Source organism: the organism of the source record quoted next, unplaced genomic scaffold (genome assembly GCF_019419815.1).
Source record: "Pyrus x bretschneideri cultivar Hongxiangsu unplaced genomic scaffold, Pyrus_bretschneideri_v1 Contig23, whole genome shotgun sequence".
NCBI lineage: Eukaryota > Viridiplantae > Streptophyta > Magnoliopsida > Rosales > Rosaceae > Pyrus > Pyrus x bretschneideri.
In genome coordinates this window covers 4,230,469-4,243,274 of record NW_025999535.1, presented here as the reverse complement: position 1 = coordinate 4,243,274, position 12,806 = coordinate 4,230,469, and the positions used below count along the sequence as shown (strand labels likewise).

General features: G+C 35.4%; 2 protein-coding genes across 4 annotated transcripts; one reads left to right on the top strand and one right to left on the bottom strand.

Annotated features, from left to right (window-relative positions):
• Positions 1-3,837: 3,837 nt before the first annotated feature.
• Positions 3,838-8,441, top strand: LOC103928805 (probable E3 ubiquitin-protein ligase ZFP1). Of its 3 annotated transcripts, XM_048585698.1 has the most exons (8): positions 3,838-4,115; positions 4,803-4,876; positions 4,982-5,113; positions 5,596-6,477; positions 6,872-7,266; positions 7,439-7,531; positions 7,746-7,913; positions 8,026-8,441. In XM_048585698.1, the coding sequence occupies exons 4-8, from the start codon at positions 5,631-5,633 to the stop codon at positions 8,170-8,172; spliced, it is 1,650 nt and encodes a 549-aa protein (XP_048441655.1). In that variant the 5' UTR covers positions 3,838-4,115; positions 4,803-4,876; positions 4,982-5,113; positions 5,596-5,630; the 3' UTR covers positions 8,173-8,441. The 3 variants fall into 3 exon arrangements, with proteins under 3 accessions (XP_048441655.1, XP_018498430.2, XP_048441654.1); XM_018642914.2 differs by lacking the exons at positions 4,803-4,876; positions 4,982-5,113 and having other exon boundaries at positions 3,839-4,115; XM_048585697.1 differs by lacking the exons at positions 3,838-4,115; positions 4,803-4,876; positions 4,982-5,113 and adding an exon at positions 4,323-4,380 and having other exon boundaries at positions 5,594-6,477.
• A 1,072-nt stretch (positions 8,442-9,513) lies between these two features.
• Positions 9,514-11,242, bottom strand: LOC103928803 (ras-related protein RABA1f-like). The gene is made up of 2 exons (XM_009337889.3): positions 10,830-11,242; positions 9,514-10,157 (listed from the first exon to the last, which is right to left on the bottom strand). The coding sequence occupies exons 1-2, from the start codon at positions 11,045-11,047 to the stop codon at positions 9,725-9,727; spliced, it is 651 nt and encodes a 216-aa protein (XP_009336164.2). The 5' UTR covers positions 11,048-11,242; the 3' UTR covers positions 9,514-9,724.
• Between the last annotated feature and the right edge of the window lie 1,564 nt (positions 11,243-12,806).

Here is a 12,806-nt window from a genome sequence, read left to right as displayed (position 1 = left end):
TAGATATTTAGAATCATTTCAGAGAGTATTGCCATACAATATGCATTTTTCTCATCTCCATACCACGTAAATAAACATGTCTTCGTCTTCTCTGTGTTTGCTAATGCACATGAAATTAGAGAAAGTGTGAGTTTTCCTTTAAATTTCATAATCAAATATCAATTAAGGGGACTGCTTGATCTAATTTTCTTTCCTTACTTCCCGATTCCAAAATTCTCCAATTCATTATTTTTTCCATTCATGTTAAGTAAACATTCTATAGCCACTTAGTACTACAGTCTGATAATATTTCTCTTCACTTGTAAACGAGAGGTCTTAGGTTCGAATCTCATGTATGACAAATTCGATATCAAATTATGTTGTCTATAGTGTGGCTTAGCCGACTCTCCCCTTCTATTAGTGTAAAATATATCGTTGTACTTAAAAAAACTAATTATGTCATAAAATTCGTAGTTTAATACTCTAACATCAGGAAAATAATTTCGTACACTTTTCTTCTGCAGACCCTTTAATATTTTTGTTGCTTTGTTCTTTTTTCGTTTAGTCACTCCAAAAGCTATAGAAAAAAAAGTAACGCATGAAAGAATTTGAGTGCAAAAATTATTTCCCTTAATTATAACCAAAGAACAAGATATAAATAAGTTCAAGCTTAATGGGCCCACATGACAAAAGAGGGAGGTGGATTATCTACTCTTCCTGTTTGTGTGGTCACGGTTAAGCAACGTCAACGTTTTATATTTCTGTTACTTTATATTTTATTATTTCTATAAAAAACTAATATAAAATGTTGATGTGACTTAACTGTAACCACACATCACAGAAGGTCATAAAAAAAATATGAAAATAGAAGGACAGAAAATCCATCTTCACAAAAGAGAGTGGACCATATGACAAAAGCCGCAATTTATTCCCGTATGAAAGATTGTGAGGAATATTCCTTTGCCATTTTGAACCTTCAATTTCTTTCTTATCTTGTAATCTTTGTTGAAATTTTTGGATGATGTGACATTTCGTGTACATTTACATTTTCAATAACGTTTCGTGTCAATAAAGTAAGGATATGTATACATTTTTGTTCATGTATCATTATTTCATTACCACACGATGCCACATAACAATGTATCTGTACCCTTTAATTTATTCTTGTCTCTCTCTCTCTCTCCCTCTCATATTTTTGTATACCACATTAGAAAAAAGTTATGATAGGGGGAGTCAAAAGCATTAACGATTTATGATTTCTGAGCTCTGACCAAAATTGAAAGTAAAAATGGATCACACACTTCTGACCTAAAAACCAAAAAACGGCGGCTTGGTGAAGAGGATGACTTAGAGAATACGAAGCACAACAAAAGCGTTTTTGTTTTTAAGTTTCCGTCTCTTTTTGTGGCTGATTAGGTCAACAATTCTATATATTTTTTATATAGTTAATGAGTTGGAAGTGGGTTTTATTGGTTACCAAAGTGTTCATGATTAAATTTTTTTTAGAAGGGACCAATTGGTTTGCCACTACAGTTCACTCTTCTGGAAGCTGGGAAGACTCACAGAGGCATTTCAGCTTCCTCTTGGCCACTATTGTGCGATTCACCAGCGGTAGGAATCGAACCTAGGACATACCATGGGAATAAGGACTTGTAATTCATCTCCAACCACTGAGTCACCCATGATTTAGTGTTTTAACATTGTTTTTGTTAAAACAAAATTAATTAAAGAAAAGATAATTAGTGATTATTTTAGGCCATGTGGGATTGATTGAAGTGTGAGTGGAAGGATTAGTTTAGAAGTGCTATTAAAATGTGTGAATTTTTTTTTTTTAGAGAAAATGTTTTTTATGTTCCAAAAGCACTTAAAGTGCTTTATGCAAAAAAACATCATTTACTTGTTTTTTGGAGGAAACACTTTAAATGTTTTTTCAAAATTCACTTGCATTTTTACTAAAAATTAATCTAAAAACATTTTCACAAAAAACACTTTCAACTATTTTAAAAGCAATTTTACACAAGCCTTAAATATACCTAATGCCACCCTCAAAAGGTAATCCATCTTCTTAATTCGATGTCATTTGAGAATGAGGATACTCTCTGGATTCTCTTTGTGAGGATTTTAGGAATCTTCAAATCGTGTCCATTCATCGTACATTGTGTGGTCAAAAATTATTTTAAATACTTTTATTTAAAATTAAACGTGAACAATACATGACAAAAATTAACTGTACAATGTACAATAAACGGACACAATTTAAGAATCTTCACAAAGAAAATCAGAACCCTCATTCGTCTTTTGAAGGGCTACATCATTTTGTTGAATTGATGTCCATTGTTTTTTGTTGACATGTGGATATTCGACCATAATTCAATACCATGGGTGGTGGTGGGAGCTGTCAACTATGCACACATGAGGGGAAACTTGTCTTGTCACGTCGGAAAGAATTTTACTCCAAAATTATTTAAATATATGTAGAATTATCTGCTCTGATTGCACTATACATTTATCTTTACGAAAATATTGTATAATATAAATGTAAATTGCACTCGTATATGAGATAACTTTACTTGTATCTAACTGACTTTTGGTCTAGTCGTAACTATTCTATTCAATTAGAGGATCTCTTAGGTTCAATTACAAGATGCAAAGACGGTAAATATTTGCGATCAATTTGATACCTTGGTGCGACTAATCATGTTATGGTAATTTATCTTTATTGACAGACAAAACTGTCTATTTTTCGTATTACTAAGTACGTAAGATTATTGAACAAAAATTACAAAAAAATTTATAAACAAACGCAATAGCAAATGACATAAATCAACTAATAAAATCTTCCTTTGATTCAAAGATATTGGCATCACAAAATCAAATACAAACTAGTTTCAAAATATTCTAAGTTAGTAAAATATGGAATGAGTATAGTACATATATTATCTCTACTAATTAATAAAACATTCATTGTCAACTAAAATCATATGAAATTACCAGTTTAACTCTCTAATTAAAACAGAACATGAATAAGAAATATGTGGCAAAAATGTAATTTCACACAACTGAATTTTGCTTTTTTTTTTTTTTCAAAACCTCACATACATATAATCCTAACATATCTCTAATTAAAAAATAAAAAATCCCACTCCCACATTCTCTATCACTCTCTTCCTCTCTCCTTCTATTTCAAAAACAAAAAATAAAAAATTTTCTCACACACTTTGAAAAAATTGACCTTTTTTTTAAATTTAATATATTTAATTTTGTATTTATTTATATTTTTGTAATAATACTTAAAAATATGTATAAAAACACAAATTATATATATATTATTGAAAATGAATGAAAATAATACATATACGTACGTGTATGGAACATTAGAGTTTTAAAGTACGTGCAATTTAACGAACAATTAAGACATTAATTTTTGTCCTAAAAAGATAAGTGAGAGGTTTTAAGTTTGATTATCGTCAAAAACGAATTTGAACCATATCATTGCTAACTCATTCTAAGGCTAATCCTACCACTTTAGTGTAGATAATATCGCTTTTCTAAAATTGAAAAAAAAAAATAAAAAAAACAGATAAGGGTGCAAAATTGAGTGCATGAGTTGGGCCTTAACAGGTCGATTGTCTGTAACTTGCCTTCAAGATACAGAAAACTGAGGTTGTTATCGAGTAAGTAAAAATCTCCATTAAAAAAATACAAAATTCAATTAGGAAAACCAATAAAATAATTAGATTTTAATAAACCTAATTAGCTAATAAAAACAGAACCACCTAAGCATGCACACCGTCATCACCATATTTTTCACGTCATAACTGGATTTTAAAATAATGACCAAAGAAAAACTGGAACAAAAACAACGAAAACAATAAAAATAAATAAAAATTTCCTTTTTGAAAACTTAAATTATAAACGGTCAGAATTAGGAATCCAGAGCCATAAAACCGTATATAACATAAATATTCCTTCTATCCTGAATATAAAGAAGAATACCCAGAATTTCAATTCTCTCTCTCCTTCTCTCTCTCTCCCCCTCTCTCTCCCAATTATATTGAAAACCCAATTCTCTCTCTCTGCTCTCTATCTGGGAGGACCCTCTTCATCTCGCTTTGCTTTGATCGGTTTTCGTTTCGGTGAGGTTTATTTTCTACGCCGATTTCTCTGAAATTCTCGAACTTTTTCACGATTTTCTCTTTGCTTGCTGAAAATTTTGAAGCTTTTATGGCCGTTAGCGTTTAATTTGAGCTCTAGGGTTTTTTGCTCTTTCCGATTACAATTTGGATGATTTCGTTTGTTTAATCTTGTAATTGAATTGGGTTTTTTTTTTTTTTCCTTTGCATGAACCTTTTGAAGAAATTCGGTGGTTCTTCGAATATAATCCCTTTGTTTATGATAATAAGCCACGTAATCTTGTACTTGTGTTAAATTTATTTCTTAGAGTTTGCGGAATTTATTTGTTTTTTATTAAAATAAATTTGGGTTCTTCTGATTTTCTTAGGAAAGTCAAAGAAACCATAAAAAACTTAAATTTTAGATATATGTTACATATAATTGCCCCCCTTTAAACTGGATGAGCAAAAATAGTTGGTAACTTATAAATCATATATATTTATAGAACACGAATTTATGGAACCAACACCAAGTTTGTTGAAGTTATCATCTGCATGTTGCTTTTTTTATTATGTAAATGTTAGATTGTTTGGTGGTATTGTATTTTCTGTTGCTTGATTTTCTTTCTTCACGAGGTTTGTCAATATACGACTCATTCTTATTATTTTCGTAGCTCATATAATCTCATAATTATGATTATTCGCATGTAGCTGCCGACTATATTGATTTGGAGTGTATTGTTTACTCACATGAGCCTTATCTCAAGTGGCATGGGAAGGGTGAGGTGAGTATAAAGATCCTAGGTTAGAGTTGAAAAAGAACGGATGGTTTGTGACGATGAGATCAATGCTACACTTAACATGTATGATGGGGTGGGATTCTTTTGCAGATGGGTTAATCCATAATGGGGAAGCTTTTTACTTGGTCTGACAGTGGTTACATATGGAGTTTGTTTCGACAAAGTCATGGATAAGACTTCTTTGTATCGTTTACGGGATATGATGTGGAGGCAATATTGTTGGTACAAGACTTGAACTTCCTACTCTAGAAGACTATATGACCTTATTTCTATTTTTCAAAGATATGTATATATAACTAAATCATTTGTAAAGGATAGCAAAGAAATTAAGAGCTAAAGTTCGAAGGTCGGAGGATATAACATGTAGACCTGTTCAACCGCTCCATGGGGAGTGATGAATTCTACAGCCAACCAACTTTCCAGCTAGATGGACACTGGATCGTCTATAAACACTAAAATAATTGTAATGGTTAAGTGATTACATGTTTGGATTATTTTTGGCTGGGATGATCCTTAAATGGACACACAAAAAAATGTACAGTTTGGATAATTGAATTACAATTTGAAGTGGACCTAAAAAATTGGTTAACCCTGGAACTCCTTGCTCCCCGTGGAGCGGGTAGACTATATATATCAAAATTTTCGTTATTGACTTGTTCCATGTACTATAATCTCCTAACATTTCATCTGACTGATTTTTGTAGATACCTTGGCTGGGAAGGGATTATTTGTGACTTCAATGGGGCAAAGAAATATGTTATGCCCTAGTCAGATGATTGATTTGGAAATGAGTCAACAAGGGGAAGATTATCTCTGTCCCCCACCCTCTGTCCATTTTGGGGGCGCTTCTAGTATCCAACAGCACAATGTTCACACAATGGTAACAGCTTCAGGGAGCACTACTAGTTTTGATGCCCAACATTTACCGGAGCATTATGATAATGCCGCATTCTATAGGATGACCCAGTACAGTGTTCAGCATCATCAACATAATGTTGATTTGGGTGTTGCAACTCCAGCCAACTATTACTATTCATACATGACCCCTTCATCTAGTACTGGGGTGTTACCTGTTCCTCTTAGTCACGGGGCTTCTGATCCTTCGCCATCTTCTGGCCATTATGGAGTCCTTGGAATTTCTGCAGACGAGTATGATAGAAATAGTCGCATCATGGATGATCCCCGAGGTCCGTACAAGAGAAAAAACCCTGAACGCCTACCAGGGAATTTTCAATATTTTAATGCCTCTGCAACCCCTAGTTCTTCAGTGCCTCCTTTGAATATGAGGAATCCTGATGGAGTTGCTGTAATGGATGCTGTAAATTATGCCTTGCCTCAGTATGCGGGAACTGGGAATCCACCAATTATGGAAGCAGGACCTCAGAGTAGTATGAGGAACAGATCAGCTACAACTGGGCTTGATTCTGTTATGACGCATGACCATAACCATCTGAATCAAGCAAATTATGCAGGTCAGCGCTTTCAGCCAGCTGGAACTCTCTGGTTGGACCAACATTTAAGTAGTAACAGTGGAGATGGAAGCTCTTCATCCTGGAATCAAGTTCCTACTATTCCTTTTATGCACGGTCAGTACTTGTTTGTATTTTCTTGTCTTGTAATTGGATTCCTATTTGTATCTCTACGTAGGTCATTTAATGTCAGAAAGGTGTTTCAGTTGCTCTTGCAATTTGCTCCTATGCATTAAAAGCAGAAGCTTATCTTTTTTGTAGGAAATTTTCAAAATTTGTTTCCGTATTTATTTATTTTCTGGAAAGAACATAGTTTCACAATTTTGAACATTAAATTTGATCAGTTTCCATCCTAGTACATGCTCTCGGTATTATGCCTATTTTCTGTGGAAACTCTGTTTCTGTTAGAACATATGATCAAATAAAGGAAACGCATGTATGTGTCTTGATTTAATGATCGGTTTGTTATGTATTAATTGGAGCTCGTTCCCTCTGTTGCTCATTCTCTCAGGGGGTAATGTTACAGTAGGTTCTATCGACAGCGGGAACATGGGTATGCAAAGATATCATGATTCATCTAGCAATAGAAGTTCCTCTATTCTCCAGCATCCTCCTCCGCTCAGCCACCGCCATCATAATCAGCACGTAGCACCACCCATGCAAGGATTAAGAGGCCGCAACCTTAATTTTAACCCCCAGGGTGCCACACCAGCTTCATATAGATTACCTGCAAGTTCCTCGCGCAGCACCATGAATCCTTCTCAGAATGGTTTGGAGATTGGTCGTAGGCAACCAGGATCTATTCCCTCAAATGGCTTTAGGATATATAGGCCACACCAAGGAGTTATTCCCGAGGCAGCTTTAAGACACCAGAACCTTCCCCACTTCAGAGTTCTTCAGGCTGATGTAATCTTTCTCTCACTTGCTCGCTTTCTCTCTCTCTCTCTCTCTCTCTCTCTATATATATATATATATATATTGTTTGCTGTTATTTGGAAGTATATGGTGTAAGTATTTAGTATTTACCAGCTACGTTTCAGATTATATTTGGCTTAACCTTTTTGGTGCTTTTTTGTAGGAGGGTGTCATAGTAGATGTTCCAAACTTTTATGGCAGCTTTACGGACCAGCACAGAGATATGCGGTTGGACATAGAGGACATGTCATATGAGGTAAATTGAAGTAGTTCCATTGTTACCTACTTGTTCGTATAGATACATCAAGGTATAACTGAATCATGCAGATAAGCAAAAGATAAAAAGAGTTCCTTAGTTGTACCGATGGATTCTCAGATATATTTATGTTCCTACCACTGTTATTCTGTTATTCCAATGGTTCTGCTGCTTCAGCAAAGTTTTAACCTGAAAACTCCACTTTCAATTGCAGGAGCTTCTTGCATTGGGGGAGCAGATTGGCCATGTAAGCACTGGGTTGTCAGAGGATACCATTAGAAAACAACTAAAGACAAGGTCTTATTTATCATCTTCTATTAATTTAAACCTCGAAGATGCTGGATCCCCAGAGAAGGAAGCCGATTCCTGCATTATATGCCAGGTACCATAAAACTCGTTAGAATTACAACATATTTTTTTATCTCGACAGTATTCACCGTTTAAGATTTGACATTGCTGATCTATTCACCATCGTTGCATTCGCGATTTTACAGGATAATTATAAGAACCGCGAGAAGATAGGAGTTCTCCGCTGCGGACACGAGTATCATGCAAGTTGCTTGAAGAAGTGGTTGCTTGTGAAAAATGTCTGCCCCATCTGCAAATCCGAAGCGTTGAACACAGGGAGGAAGAATGTATAGAAGGGGTGATAGTTGAAGTACAAAGGACTCTTCCTTTGTTCTTTCAACTAACTTTATTTTGTTATATATTTTTGTATATGCATCGGCATATAAAATATATATATATATCGACCAACTGTTACCATCCAGCTTGTTTATTTGTTGGCTTTCCAAAACATTGGTCATGTATCTATCAAAGTTGTACAGACTTTCTTTTCAAAACCATTATTTTATTTTATAATTCTGCGTCCTGCTGTATTACTCTCGGTAATTAAGCCACATTCTTGTTCGTTAGTGTCAACTTCTTGTTTATTTTTTTTCAATAATTCATCTTTGTCGACGAAAAATGATCGACGCTGAATTATGATTATGTTTGGAGTGACAATTTAATGTCTTTGTTAATTGTTCGTTATTAATCTCAAGCTGTGTCAACTATATACGATCCCACCCTCTCCCTCTCTCTCTCTCTCTCTCTCTCTCTCTCGCCCCTTCCTTTCCTGAGTTAAGTTATGAATTGGAATTGAGCTTCTTCACTACGATCCCTACGATATCAAACGACCCCTCAAATGGGATGAGGATCCTCCTCCTCCCTCCACTCCTCTCACATTTTTTTTGTTCTCTCTTTACTTTTTTTTTTCCGTCTCTACAAAGATGAAATCTTGAGCATTCAAACAGAAGATGAGAGAAAAAAAAAAAAAGAGAGAATCCTTGTTCGCTTTAGAGAGAGGGAGGATGCCGGTGTCAGGCTGGTCGGTGAATCTGACGCCGACACGGACGTCGACGTGATGGCAGGGTAGAATTGGCTTTAACACACTTAAAAAAACTTGTTGGGTGAACTTAGATGTGTGTTGTGGTGTAAAACTTCGGAATCCTTAAATCCGCATCGTGTCATGGTGTTAAACCTTCTCGATTGGCAATTTGCTTGGGGGAGATTATTTTGCTGTAATGCGCATCACACTATTTAAATTTCGAAATCTATGTAATAGATATACAAAAATCTTAAAATTTAAACTTATTCAATGGTAACAAATAGAGTAGTGAGCATTACCACCGTTGAGGGTGACGAGAAAAATGCACCCTTAATTGGGCCATAAAAGGGAAGCTAAATTCATCCTACATTTAACTAAGCATCCATCCGATACAAAAAAAATTGGGAAAATTTGAAATAGGTCTAATTTTATAGACTACCTTTTGAAATAGGTCCAATTTTTAGTGATTTTTGACTTTTGAAATAGGTCAAATTTTTAGTTACTTTGGACCCATTTCAAAAAACTTCAAAAAAATTATCCAGAAACTATACCTAAACTAGAACAAACAAAAGTACCAACAAAAGATGAAGCACGAGATTTTGCGAGAGGGCCGTAGGTAAATTAATAAAAAAATTGACATAAGACGGAAGCTGTGACATTTCTTTTGACTCCAAAACTATAAGCCAACCCTAAAAAACTCAGGCAATACCATACAGTAAAAAGTTCATGACAAACTCCATGAGTTGACAGGTACAAATCCTGAAACTTTAGGGGCAGCAAAATGAGAAGACGACACCCTTAAGATTGACCTATCGCCCTCACGATTAGGCAGAACAGCAACCAGCTTTCTTAACAGCAGAAACGTCATCCTTGTTTCCGACATTTATGGTCTGTCCCTTGGGCAATGCTGCAGAATCATCTCCTACCTCTAGTGCTTTCCGGCTGACTACATGGTATATTTGTGTTAGGACTTCAGTGAACGCATTTTCAACGTTCATAGACTCGAGTGCTGATGTCTCCATAAAAAAGGTGTTTTCCCTCTCAGCGAAGGCCTTGGCATCCTCAACAGACACAGCACGAAGGTGACGCAGGTCAGCCTTGTTGCCCACTAGCATTATCACGATATTGGAGTCTGTGTGATCCCGTAGCTCCTTCAACCATCTTTCAACATTCTCAAATGTCACATGCCGGGTGACGTCATAGACAAGCAAAGCGCCAACAGCTCCTCGGTAGTATGCACTTGTAATTGCACGGTACCTTCAACAAAAGAAAGAATTACTCAAAACTTAAACATTCAGGCAATCATCACTCACAATTCACAACCAAGACCAACATCAAATAAACAAAATTTTAACTGCCCTGCAACCTAACTATATCTCAAATACTTCTAATCTGCTACCGAAAAAGTCCTGCAACACAAACTAAAGACCATATCTGCTTCGCATAAGGAAAGCAATGAATATTCAGTACCGATATCATTTCCAAAAACACACTATTCCGAACATAGAGCCACATTAGAATCCCTTGTTGAATTTACATCTGACGGCACAGGAGACATTTTACACTTACCAATAACCTACTTATAATGTCCAACAGTCCTTCTGCAATGAACCAAGCAGAACTAAACATGTTCAAATTCAGCAGTGATCTTACAGCAATATCAGATTCTGTTCAGCATTGCAACAATAACGCGAAAACAAAAACAAAAACAAAAACCCAATTGGTCGACAGATCTCGACTCGTATGGCGAACGAAAAAATCTAAACATTCCCTTCAGTTTTCCCACATTTTCTCAGCACCCAATTACCCATTTACCCACATTTTTTCAGCACTCAATCACCCAGTTACTCAAATCCCATAACAAGAACAACAAAAAATACAAACGGATTGAAATGATCGAATTTTGAATTCGGCGAAAAAGTTAAAAACCTTTCTTGGCCAGCGGTGTCCCAAATCTGGGCCTTGACGATCTTCTCATCAACGTGGATACTCCGAGTGGCAAACTCGACGCCGATCGTCGACTTCGACTCGAGGCTGAACTCGTTACGCGTGAATCTCGACAAAAGGTTCGATTTTCCGACGCCGGAGTCGCCAATCAGCACTACCTTGAACAGATAGTCGTAGTCATCGTCAGCCCTGTATGCCATGGCTGCCCTCCTCCCTCACAAATTACAAATTCGACTCGGGGGTTGGGTTTGGTTCTGGTTCTCCGAGTCGAATTGTGTCCCGATTTATTCAATTGGAAGAGCGACTCGGAGGCATGGAACAAACGGAGGAGGGATTGTGTGAAAAGGGGAAGGACAGCGTCTACATGAGTTTTCTGCTGGCGGTGACAATGATGGGCTAAACTGCCATTTCACTTTTAAATTATATTTTCTTTCGGATAATTTTAGAAAAAATTAAAATTTTAAACCAAACTCGATTTATCATTAATAAGAAACAAGAATGTTAATCAATATTTAATTAATAATTTAATTATTTACAACCATATTATTTAAATTTTTAATGAATTTAAAGCTATTCAATTATGATTTTAAGTAATTCTTTGAAATTCAACGTGTAGTTAATTAGGATTTTAAAATAATTTATTAAAATCCTTAGAAATCTAGATGTATTCAATTAGGATTTCAAAGAAATTTATAATATTTCATATATATTCAATTAAGAATTTATTTTAAAGAATTTTTAAAAGTTGAGGAATTTAAAGGAAATTGAGAGATTTCGTAGTGCAATTTAAGCATTAAAAAAAATTTCATTTAGCTACTGAGATTTCGAGAGAATTGAATAAAAAAATTAATGGATTCTCTATAAATTAATTAAACTTCCTTTAACTCCATGGATTTATAAATCAATTAAAATCTCTCAAATTCTCAATTGAATACATCTTAAATAGAAATGAATAAAATTAAAAGAAAAAAACCCACCCAAAATCACCATTTTTTGGGTCGATCTTCTGTTGAAATAAATGCTTTCAGTGTTCGTCGAATTTCTTACGGTTGTTGTTGAAGTGGTTCCTTAAGGTGCTTAATTAATGCCGAAAAAGGTTTGGCATGAGAGTTTGAGTTGTGGGAGCTAAAGATCCACAAGTTTATCAAATAAGACAATGCTTGGTGTTGACTCGGCTTAAGTTTTTTTAACGATGGATGAGTTCGGCCATGGTGGTTGAGTTTTATGTATAGGAAAATGGGGAACTTGAGGCTTGGTTTGTGGATTTGGCTGTTTTTTACCGTTGATGGAAAGGAAAGAATTGGAGGAAGGAGAGTGGGCAACTTGAGGCTGGGCTTGTGACTGGTGCAGGAGGCTTGCAGTAGGCAAGAGAGATTTCCAGCAGCTGGAGAAGAGGTTTTCTCTTTTGCGTGCAGCTGACTATGGTGTCTTCCCCCCTATTCATACGATGTTGGCTCGTTTTTATGAAGGGTGAAGGCTGTCTCTTATTTATGCCGGGTAAAAGGATGTTTCAGAAACTGCTTATTTCCAACGGGTAAATCAATGGATTGATACTGTCCTATGGATAATAGGAGGCGCAAGAAATACCTTATTTTCGGAAAGGCTTCGGATTCCTTCCATCAAATTCATAAATTCGGACCTTTTAAATTTGATCAAATGGTTAAAAACATGGGGTATTCTTTGAAAGTTATAATAACTTTAGCCGTTGAATCAAAATTTAAAGGTCCAGATTGATGTATTTGATGAAAGGGATCCGGAAAGGATCCCCTTCCCCTATTTTCAACGGTTAAAGGAGTGAAATGAAATCATTTTTCTAACCTACGGATAAAAACTAAGGTAAGATGAGTTGCAACATGAATAGGTACATGGGAAATATATGTCTTGATGCAAGAAAGGAGAATATGCATCTCTTGGGTCGATATGCTGTTATAGAATTAGGTTCTTGTCATGGACTCTGCA